The following is a 12,048-nucleotide window of genomic DNA, read 5'->3' as shown; positions in this document are numbered from 1 at the left end:
ATTATCGCTTGATGTTGTTCTCATTCTTTGCAAGGGACTAATCCAAGCAGTGGCTCAAAACTCAAGCAAAGGAAAGCATATCAACATAGGATAATTTGGTCAATAAGTTCTTAACCAAATTCTTCTTATCACAGAGGTTAGTAAAGTTGAGATATGATATTCAGACCTTTATACAAAAAGATGGAGAATCTCTTTATGAAGCCTGTGAGAGGTATAAAGAAATATTAAGAAAGTGTCATCCAGATATATTTGCTGACTGGGTACAACTCCAAATATTTTATGATGGAATTACTCCTACTTCAAGAAACTTATTAGACTCCTCAGCTGGAGGTTTCATGCACACGAAGACTACTGAAGAAGCCTTAGAATTGATTGAGATAGTGGCCTACAACAAGTATTTGTACTCCTCTGAAAGAACAATAAAGGGAGGTGTGATGGAACTAGACACTTTAGACACTATTTTGGCACAGAACAAGGTGATGTCTCAACAAATTGCTTCACTCACAAAGCAAATAGGGCACATACAAGTATCTGCAGTGGGAACACAAGTTGTTGTCTGTAACTTATGTGGAGGAGCTCACAAGGATAAAGAATGCGTATTGTTTCAAGGAGAACAAGCTACCATTGAGCAAGTAAATTATATGAAAATTTTTCAAAAACCACCACCCAATGACCCCTTCTCAAAAACTTATAATCTCAGATGGAAGAACCACCCAAATTTTAGTTAGGTCAATCAAAAGCAAAAAAATTTCACTACACCTCACCAACAACAATCCCAACCCATACAACCACAAATTCACCAAAAACTTTCTTTTTTGGAGACCAAATTTTCTTTTCTGGAAACTAAATTTTCCTCCCTTGAAACTACCATTGAAAAACTATCCCAAGCCATCACCACAATAGCCCAATTCACCTCTACATTTATGCAACAAACTCAAACATTCATGGATGAAAAAGATCTAACTTCCAAAATTAAGGTACATCCATTAGAAACTTAGAAGTACAAATGGAACAAATTATCAAATAACTCACAGAGAGGCCACACAATATTTTTTCAAGTGATACAATTCCCAATCCAAAAGAAAAATGCAAGAGTATTAGTTTGAGAAGTGGAAAGATGGGGGAAAAAGAAGCCACAAGCAATAACAAGCAATCTGAGAAAGTAATGGAGGATGCTAATCAACAAGAGGAACAAGTCACTAACCCTTCAATTCAAGATCCAAAAGAGAAAGCACCAAAGAAGGCAAAGTTAAAGAGTAAAAATCCAAACTTCTATTTCCTTAAAGGTTTCTGACGAAAACCAAGGACAAGCAATTCTCTAATTTTTTGAAGGTGTTCAAGAAGCTTCACATCAACATTTTATTTATAGAAGCTTTAGAACAAATGTCTCTTTATGCCAAATTCATGAAGGAGTTGCTATCTAAGAAGAAAACTTTGAAAGGAGTTAAAACCGTGCTAGTGACCAAGGAGTGTAGTGTCATAATTCAAAGAAATTTGTCAAGAAAAATACAAGATCTAGGGAGCTTTCAAATTCCATGCACCATTGGAAGTACAACTTTTGAAAAAGCCTTGTGTGATTTAGGAGCAAGCATCAATCTAATGTCCTTTTCTGTGATGAAAAAGCTATAAATTTAAGAGATAAAACCAACAAAGATAGCTCTACAAATGACAGACAAATCAATGAAATATGCACATGGAGTAGTTGAAAATGTCTTGATTAAAGTGAAAATTTTTTTTCTCCCAATAGATTTTGTAATTCTTGACATGGAGGAAGATGAGAATGCCTCTATTATTCTAGAGAAACCATTCATAGCCACTGAAAGAGCTCTCATTGATGTGAAAACAGGTGAGTTAATGTTGAGGGTGCATAATAAGTACTTAGTTTTTCATGTTTTTAAAATCATGCATCATTCAAGTGAGAAGTAAAATTATATGAAAGTTGAATCAATTGATTCAAGCCTTCAAAAATTTCCTGATGAAGTAACTTTGAAGGCTCCACTTCCATGCTTGAGAGGAAAAGAAGAAAGAGAGAAGGTGCAGCAAATTAAAGACACAAAAGAGGCTAACAAGAGTTTACAATCCAAGCCTCCTTTTGAAATCAACAAAACTCTCCCTGACACCAAACTTAAGTTTGGTGTTGGGTGTGCATCATCAAATAAGAAGGAAGTTCTCAAGAAGGTTCCTAGAGGATGGAGAAATAAGAAGATCCCTACAGAGGACTTCTTACTAGGGGAGAAAGTGATGTTAGTTCACCATCCCTTGAAGCCATATACATTGAACAAAATTCTTTCTCTTGAATACATTTAGCTTATAGATGAAAATATGGGATGAAAGTTCATAGTGAGAAGGGAGGAGTTGAAGCACCATGATATCATTCTCCACCTTAGCAAGAACCAATCGTCAAGCTAGTGACGTTAAAAGAGCGCTTGTTGGGAGGCAACCCAACCGTCGGTAACTTTTTATTTTGTCTTTAATTTTGTTTTATTTTAGTTTCTTTTATGTGAATAAGCTTTTTCATCACTTATTTGCTTTCATTAGATAACCATGATTATTCATATTTCCATCACCAATGTTTTTTTTCTTTGTTGCTTGAGGACAAGCAACCACTCTAAGTTTGGTGTTGGAAGCTATGCTCTACATAGCCTAGAAGATGATAAAGAGGGAAGTAACTATATCTTTGAACTTTTATTTCTTATATCTTGCATCTGTTTTGATAATCATGATTCATTATTCTTTATTTGACCTTACCTTTGAAATTGCTTGTACCCAATATCGTTAAGCATGCAACAAAGAGCTTTTGAATGAAAAAAATTGAAGAAATTTTTTTAAAATTTGGGGCAAATAAGATTAAGAAAAGTGGAGGTCTGATAGTGCAATTTTGTAATGAGGTTTCATGTTTGTGAAAATTTGCATGGGGAGCTCTAAGACATGGAATGAAGTTTAGAGAAGTATTATGGAGGTTCTCAAAAATCTATATAACCAAGAAGCAGTAAGAAAAGAAAAGAAAAACAAAAACAAAAAGCAAGGCCCAAGGAGTTAAGTGCTTGTGGTGTTGCTGGTCAAGGAGAGAGGCTTGAGCAAGTAAGTCCGAGGGGTGCATTAACAGCCAATACCTTGAACCAACTGGTTCACGAGTGTCGATTGAAACTCATCTTAAAAAGCCGCCTTGAGATAGAACATTTAGAGTCAAAGTCAAGTGCAAATAAACCCCTCAGCTTCCCCTTCCCCCCCCCCCCAAAGAGCTGAGAAAACAAAATAAGTATAGTTGAGAAGAGAAAATAATAACAAGAGAAAGAAAGGAGAATGTTGTCTTCAAGGTAAAAACATATAAAGAGACCTCGATAATATCATTCAAATGAAACTTCTAAGTTCTAAGACTTTCAATTGTAAGGACTAGTAAGTACTGAAATCCATACAAGATCATACAATTCGGAGTTCACCCTACTATTACTTGATCACTTCACTCACTAAGATATCACAAGCAATTCTTCAACCCACTTCAATAAGAAATCCCTTTATGCGCAATTCTTTTCTTGTTTGGGGACAAACAAGATCTTACGTTTAGTGTTGTGATGCATGAGTATCTTTAGTTATTTTTTTTAGTTGTTTCTTTAAATAAAGTTAGTGAATTTCTTGTTTTAATTAATATTCTTATGCTTTAATCAATATTTTTTGGAGTTGCTTTGAACTTTGGTATGTGTAGAAAATTATTGAAAGATTTTAGACAAGAACAAAGAAGAAAAAAGACAACCAAAGAATCCTAGGAGAACCAAGAAAGGTGGCATGCAAAAAGAAGCAACCTCCGAGAGAACCAAAAATGAAGACAAGTGCAAAGAGAATAGGTGAAAGTTGTCACCCTAACCTCTTCATGCATAACCGAGCTATAGAGGTCCAAATGAAGCAGTTCTAGCAGCATTAGAAAGTTAACATCTAGAGCTTTTCAACGATATATAATAGTCTATAGTAGACATTGAGTCTGAGGGGTACAAATCACCGTTCTTTGTCACAGAACAAAAGCTGAGCGCAGAATTGACGTGCCACATGCCCAAAACTGGCATGCAACACACTTTTGACTCTTCTTTTTAGTCAAATTGCACCTCTTAGGCACCATTGGCGTGCCACATGCCTAGCATGGTGTGCCACACGCCAGCGCTCTCCTTGCCACCTCTTAGCACGCCCAGGGAAGCCGAATAATGCATGGTGTGCCACACGCTAACACAAGAGCGTGGCATGCTGGGCCAACTCTCTAAAGGCCCCAAAAATCACAAGAACAACGTGTGCCACACGCCTTCGATAAGCACTCCAGGTCCAAGCCAAGAGCATGGCGTGCAACACGCCAGTGAAGGACGTGCCACACGCCCAAGAACCAACCTCCTAGTGCCAGTGAACCAAGTGAACCAAGTGCCACACGCCGAGATGGACACTCGCAGGGGCCAGAATTTTGGGGCACATCACACGCCAATCAACAAGAGTGTGTCATCCTCACATGCCTTCGATCCCCCTCAACAAGGGCATGCTATACACTAAGCCAACCTTCCAATAATGAGCTAGAATCCTTGGCGTGCAATACGTCAAAGGTGGGCGTACCACACGCCTAAGTTGACAAGTCCAATTACCACTCCAATCCCATGATGCTGAAGAATTGAATCACCAACCTTTGAACTTGAATTACAAAGAAGATCACTAGTTAGTTAAGAGTCATTAAAAAAAGATTTCCACCACCATGCATAATGACCAACCATGCATCCCTCATCGGGGTTCACAATCGCACCTTTCTCGAGCTCCTCCATGGCCTTGAACGCAGCCTGGAAATGCGGCTCCATCTCCGCCACGAACTCGTCAGTAAACCCGACCCGACTCACATCCAAGTACATTCCAACCTCCTTGTGTTGGTACAGTCACTCCCTTACCTCTTCTATAGCTCCCTTGGATCTTTCTCCAACACTTTCTTCTTCTTAAACCCCTTCGCCGTCGGTATCCGGCAGGCCGACAGCCGTGCCATCGGTATCGGTGCAGCCGCACTGTCATTGGTGACCAGAGATACCTCCCGAGCCACTGACATGATGTTTAGAGCCCGATCCGAACCGAGTTTTAGTCGGCTCAAGAATGCAGCCAGCTCTTGTCCATTCCGGAATGGGTTGGTCAACGTCGGAGAATGGTTCCAATTTCGGAGCCTGAGAACATAGGAAGATGAACAAATGCCAGAGATGGAAGCCATTAAAGTATGATTCGTGATTTCATGAGGTATAATTTTATCTGTGCATTTGATATTTTTTTCTGACGAAATATTAAGTAAGTGGTGACTAAATAAATTATTTAATTAACTTTTTTTTTTTGCAAATAGAAGAAATAACTATTTACTCCTAAATTAATTAGAGTAGAGAGGTTCTATGACAAATTTGATTTTTAATATTTTGATCTAAATATTAAAGATTAAAATATTTTTTTAATAAAAATACTAGATAAACAAGTATTTTGTAACCAAATTCACAACTAAATATTATTATATTTTAATAAATATTTCTATATATCTCAATTCTCATCTTATTTAGAATTTTAATTCACACATATATTTTATCTAAGTAATTTTTGTTATGTCAATAAATTATTAGGCTAACTTAATTAAAATTAATTAAAAAAAATTGGTCCTGTAGCTATCATCACCTTTTTTTTAATTATTATCAAGCAGAATCTTCAGTTAATACTTAAAATGGCCCCTGAAATTTGACCCCGATGCAATTTAGTCCTCAAACTTTCAATTGACTCAAATTGTACCCTGAAATTTTGACATGTGTCTCAATTTGACCCTTCCATCGTTTTTCGTCACCGGAAAGCTGACCTGAAAAATTTCAGTGTCATATGGTCAACAATTTGGTTTCTATTTTTATTTTTTATTTTCACTTTCAGTAATTTATATTTTTAAGATTTTGTGAAAAAAAAAAACAAAATTATATTAAACCAAACAGTAAAAATAGGCACCATTCAGCCCTTGATTTTCTTGAATAAAATTATACTTACCAAATATAGTTAATTTTAAGGGAAATCTGATTGACGAACCCTTAACTCTTAGCTTTCGGTTTTGCTTGTTGTTTCTACTTTGTTTCTCCAAAACTGCAGAACTACTACTACTACTTTTCCCAGCATGAAAATCTATCACCTTATTTACCTTTTCATGGTATACAGCAGGTGGAGCAAGCAAGTTTTTTATCTAAATAAATCTCCTATTTTTTTGCAAGTTGTTTAAGATTTCAAACTGCAAAACCATCACTAAAGTTAATAAAATCTCCAAAAAATTCATGACCTTGATATATAGTGATTTGTGTGTAAATACCCGTGATATCTGTTGATGTCCATAAGAATTCTCTGGTATATCATTTTCATGCGGAGGAATGGGGCTTCCATGTGGGGGTTGGCATCTTGTAGAGAATCTGCTGATCAAGCCATTGTCAACAATGGTTGATTTGTTTCTAGACTGTTGGGGTTTCTGGCTAGGCATGCATACCAGGCATCTAGATGTAGAACCTTTTCTTGATTACTCAATTTCTAAACCTTTGCAATGTAGATGACTTGCATGACCACAGTTGAAAATTCGAATTCCAGAGCTAGTGGAGTTCTTCGTAAGCAGGCCATTGCAAATACAGCATAGTATAGTCCTCGGAGCATATCCGTGAGAGGCCTCTTTCTTGAGTAAACTCATAGTATAAAATGTATCATCCTCTATCAAGGATTTTGCGGCATCCTAAGGGCAGAAGAAACGAAAAGACGAGACTGTACGCACATGGTGTTGCTGTAGGCCAAGTTGAAAGCTTTTTACACTTGTTTACCTAGCACTATGCAATTAGGGTCACCCAAAATTTCCTAGCATAAGCAGCGAAAGATTCAGAAGAGGAGTGGAGGTAGACGGCCAATCCGAACACCACAATGGCGAAGAAGAACCAGAATATGTAGAGGCAGAGCAGAGGCAGATGCTGACCCACAACTGTGACGGCGACAATGACTCAGAGGCCGAAGCAGAGGGTGGCAAAGGCTAATGGAATAAAGAAGCACGAGAAGAGGCAGATCCAGAGGACATGCTAGAGCTACCTGAGGCTTGTTCCTGCTCCCCAATTCACCAGAAACACAATGATTTGGGTGATATGAAGATTGCTAGGTTTTTTTTTTTAAATTGTTGGGGGCTAAATTGATGCATACAAAAATTGTCACGTCAGACCACCGTTGAGGCTGCCAGGTGTTAATTACATGTGCCACGTCAGCTTTTCGGTGATGGAAATAGACGGAAGGGTCAATTTGAGCTACGTCTTAAAATTTCAGGGTACAATTTGAGTCATTTGGTAATTTGAGGGTTAAATTAAATCGAGGGTCAAATTTCATGAGTCATTTTAAGTATTAACCAATGTTCTGAAAATCAAATCGGACCGGCTGATCGAACCGGTTTAACCGCAAATCGACAACATTAACGATCCGATCAAGTATGTAAAACTGCTAATAAAAAACCGGCAAAAACCGTTGAACCGAACGAGAACCGGCCGGTCGGACCGAACCGGAACCCGGCCGGTTTACACAGAAAAAGGGGAAGCTCCTTCGTTTCTTTCTCCCTTTCTCCCTTTCTTTCTTTCAGTCAGAGAAATCACCCAAACCCAACCACAAAACCCTAGCACTGTAAGCCTACACCACCGCCACAAGGAGTGGCATACTGCCGCCGTCCGTCGCACTCAAAGTTCGCCATCCGTCATCTAGCTTCCCTCGTGCTCCAAGTCTTCAACCCCTGTTCGCTGTCACCGATCGCGGTTGCTTCCTCGAGCTCGGCGTCCGTCGTCTTTGTCTGCTCAGCCGCGCTTCCGTCGCCGTTTGTTTGCCGTTCACGTTCGCGTCTTCGTTCGCGTTCGCTCGGCGTTCACCGTTCGCGTTCACTCGCCGTTCACCGTTCGAGTTCGCGTTCGTCTGGAAGCCACGTTGCTCTGCTTCAAACTCTGCGACCAACCCGCGCGCTCCACTCAGCCGTTGAACTGCTCTCTTTTGTCCCCGCCGTGAGTTCCCTAAACCTGCCACTAGACAATACACTCACACAACACCAATACTCTTCTTCAAACTCTGCAACTTCTGATTTCTATTACAATAAGTAATTATTTGATTTGGTAGTGGTTTGGATTTTTTCATAGACTAAATTTAAGTTACAATAGTTATGTTCTCTTCTCTGTCACATTGAAATTAAGCTTTGAATTCTCTTATTTCGTTTTAATTTTACCGCACTCAACATGTTTGATGAAATGCTTTAACCATATTTCTGGTTGGTTTTATAATTTCTAGCTTTTAGAAACTTAGTAAGTTGATTGCATGTGAAATTAGAATAATTGGATCATAGTAATTAGGAAATTTTAGCTGTACAAATAGCATCTTTGCAGAAAACATGTTAGCATGATGATTCCACTTGCATTAGTATTCTTCCGGTTAATTTTTTAACTGTTATTGTGAACTTGTTAATTTGCTAATTGTTCTTGTGTTCTTCTGTTACTTTTATTTTTTTTTGGTTTTGTTGTGATTTTCTGTCCTTGAATTTGTTAAGTTGATAATTTGCTAAATTGTTGGGCTGCTGTTGTTTTAATTTGTCAAATTGTTAGGTTGCTGCGACTTAATTTGTTGGATTTTCTATTTAGGTCTTGTTCTTGTTTATTTGCTAAATTGTTGTTGTGTATTTATTATCTATTTGCTGGATATTGTTGATCATTGTCTTTGAGATTATTTACTATGCAGGTTTAGTGTCATCACTGTTTTGGAATGTTTTATAATGTACTAATGTTTGTTGCTGTTTTGTAATTGCTGGTTGCAGGTTTAGTGTGATTATTGGTTAATGTTTTGTAATGTTTGGTGCTGAATGCTGATTGTTGAGTTCAGATATGGTTATTTATTTTGACTTGGGTAAAGAGACTTATGGTCATTTTTTCCTGCCTTATACCGATTCAGATGATTATTTTCAGAGGATGAGCACTTATTTATGTATCTTGAGAAACTGTCTTTCTGTGTGTTATGAGCATTTGGTGAAGCCTGTATTTTACCTATTCAAAGCTTAGTTTTACCAAATGGTCTTCAAAGCAACTCATCCAAAATGCTACTGCACAAATCCAAGTCTATTGTCTCTAAAAGTCTGTATGCACCTTCATTTGGTGAAGCCTTTCTAGCACTAGTCCACTACCAACTTTGTTATTAATAATGTTATCAAATTTATTTATCCGAGTACTATGTTTATTTTTTAGTTGGATTTATGATAATTCATTTGATATTCTTCCTATTTTTGTCAGATATTTCCTTTAACATTTTGTATATTGATGAGGAATTGTACTTGCTTGGTATCATGCTTTCATCTGGCATTTTTGCATTTAATATAAAAAAAGGAAAATCCTAAGAGTAATTCACCACTCCATTAGAAAAACTTCATACTACCTTATACCCTCAACTTAATACTTGCATATTTATAATTTATTTATTATTCTATTCTAAAACGGTTTTTCCAGTTGAACCACCGGTTAGCCGATTGAATCAGTAAACCAGTGAACCAGTAACTAAAACGGTTTGATGACCGGTCCGGTTCTCAAAACCTTGGTATTAACTCCTTCATCCTTCTCCAAATTCTTTTTTATTTTATTTCGGATTGGCTTGTCTTGGCAGTTGGCAGTAGCGTAAGTTCTCTTCTCCCTCGTTCTTTCTGTTACTCTCCTCTCTTTCGGACTGTCACAAACTCAAATCTAAACCTGTTCAAATTTCTGTTTCTGCTGGATTTTCAACATCTTAGACTCCTAAACCTCAAGTTGGACAAAGGTTAGGATTTTGGGGTTCTAGGGCTTCTTACAAAGAGAGGTTCACGATGTGAACGGCCAATTTTTTCTTTTTTAATGAAATTTTATATTGGGGTTCTTGGGCATGTTTGGTTAGCCATAAAATTTCCCGGAAGAAATTTTTAGAGAGCAAATTTTCATGGGAGTATGTACTATTAGATAAAACTTTTCACTTTTCATCTTGTTTGTCATGTATATGAAATTATTCATATGTTTTCTTTTCACTCTTAATTTTATTTATCATCTCATTCTCATGTATATTGTCTCAGCATATTGGTTTATCTTTATTTGGAAAATTTTTGGAACTGCAATGCAGTTTAGAAGGGCATATAGTTCAACATTACATTCGGTTCAACTGATACTGAGTTTAGAACTTAGATGAATAGGTTTCTAACCCCATATGATTCTAAGATTCTCATTTGAGTTTAGCTTGTTATGATTATTTGTGAGCAAGTGACAAATTTTGTCTAAATATTAAGGCTGCGTTTGTTTTTGAGAACAGGACAAAATTTTGTGTTCTTGTATTCTCTTTGGTGATAAACTAGAATATAATACTTTTTCGTTTTTTTTTTTTTTTTTTTGTTTCCCCTTCTGTAGGCCAATTTAAGATAATGAGTGGTATGCAACTGCAAAGTGCTTCGTCTACCTTGAGCACTCAAGGGTCTAAGCAGAATGAAGGTGTAGTTGCTGCGGCAACTGTTACAGAGTCAAAGCCAAAGAAGAAAATCTGCTGTGCATGCCCAGACGCTAAAAAGCTGCGAGATGAATGCATAGTTGAGCATGGTGAAGCTTCTTGTGCGAAATGGATTGAGGCTCATAAACAGTGCCTTCGTTCTGAGGGATTCAATGTCTGAGACTGGTGAAAAAGAAAAAAGGTCACTCTACTATAATAACTGAGTTGATTTTCTGTGGTCGATGAAGATTTTGGATCAGTTTATTTTTTAAGCAAACTACATCAGGATGATAGTTGTAACTAAAAAAAAAAGACTTAGGGAAATTGATTGCTACATGCACTTCATAATTGATCAACTAAACTTAAAACCTTTCTATGGAGATCCTCGTTTTCATTATATCTGGTATTATTACTCCTATATCACTTGCTGAGATTATAGAATGAGTAGTTAGTGATTTTGTAATTTGTACACAAATCCATTTGTTGTCTAATAAATGTGGTTAATCAACAAATCTTCCTTCCCATTTTTGCTTCCCTCTGTCCCTGTTGATCCTTCTTGACTAGGAGCAAGCAGTTATTTATAAAATTTAAATATACAGGAATCGTCAACAGTTCTTCTCATTGTTATCTTGATCTTCACTTGATATCTTTGTGATGATATTATTTTTGTGTAGCATTACATTAAACCAATTTACTTGATGAAGAATAGAACATGCTTTTTGTTATTTGTGACTATAATGAGACTCCATTCTACCTTTGCATGATGGATGTAATTGAAATCTCATATACTTTGCAACCATCTCAAATCGGTATTTGTACTAATTCAGCTTAACCTGAATTCTGCTTGTCGTGTGAATAATAATAGAGTGGAATGTGGAATCCCTAATTCACTGGACTAAAATATATTCTGGAAAACTATGAAACTGTGTGCATTTAGACTTTAACTTTAGATAGTAAACATACAACGTAGGAGTTTGTTGGATTAGAACTTAGCAATATACTCCCTTTTTGACAAATTATCTGTCACTTTGGAAAATTTGGTACATTCAAAACTCCCGATGCAATTTGTATTTAGATGTATTAAGCCTTAAATGTACCATACTTTTTAAAGTGAAATAATTTGGAACGAGGTAGTTGGTCCAATTTATTGCACTGTGTATCATTTACATATGATATCAATGAGCATAGTTATGCACGAGATGAACATATATTCTCAAACATTAGCCGCTAGTGGAATAAGGTTTCGTTGTTGTTGTATTATATTGTGTACTTTGTTACCAGTTTTCTTCAAAGTTATGTGCCTATGCTTCCTGTGTGCCGTTTCCCATTTTACATTGATTTCAAATATATTCAAGTAATTGATATCACTTTCATTTTCGAATTTAAGCGAGCTGATTTTCGCATACAGTTATGTATGATTGCTCTGTGTTTGATATAGAATGTGACGCTGACAACATAGACAGAGATGCATATTTTTAGTCCATGTAACAATAAAGTGCCAAAGCCATAGCTTTTATATAACTATCACTAGAACCAAACTCGATT

General features: G+C 36.8%; 1 protein-coding gene across 2 annotated transcripts; it reads left to right on the top strand.

Annotated features, from left to right (window-relative positions):
* Window positions 1–7,603: 7,603 nt before the first annotated feature.
* Window positions 7,604–11,015, top strand: LOC107630238 (cytochrome c oxidase copper chaperone 2). 2 transcript variants are annotated; one of them, XM_088509406.1, is made up of 3 exons: window positions 7,604–8,027; window positions 9,510–9,597; window positions 10,428–11,015. In XM_088509406.1, the coding sequence occupies exon 3, from the start codon at window positions 10,442–10,444 to the stop codon at window positions 10,682–10,684; it is 243 nt and encodes an 80-aa protein (XP_088365532.1). In that variant the 5' UTR covers window positions 7,604–8,027; window positions 9,510–9,597; window positions 10,428–10,441; the 3' UTR covers window positions 10,685–11,015. The 2 variants fall into 2 exon arrangements, with proteins under 2 accessions (XP_088365532.1, XP_016188818.1); XM_016333332.2 differs by lacking the exon at window positions 9,510–9,597.
* Window positions 11,016–12,048: the final 1,033 nt, after the last annotated feature.

The sequence above is a fragment of the Arachis ipaensis genome, chromosome B3 (genome assembly GCF_059453495.1).
Source record: "Arachis ipaensis isolate K30076 ecotype BB chromosome B3, ASM5945349v1, whole genome shotgun sequence".
In the NCBI taxonomy this organism is placed as follows: domain Eukaryota; kingdom Viridiplantae; phylum Streptophyta; class Magnoliopsida; order Fabales; family Fabaceae; genus Arachis; species Arachis ipaensis.
This window is presented reverse-complemented; position numbering and strand designations above follow the sequence as displayed.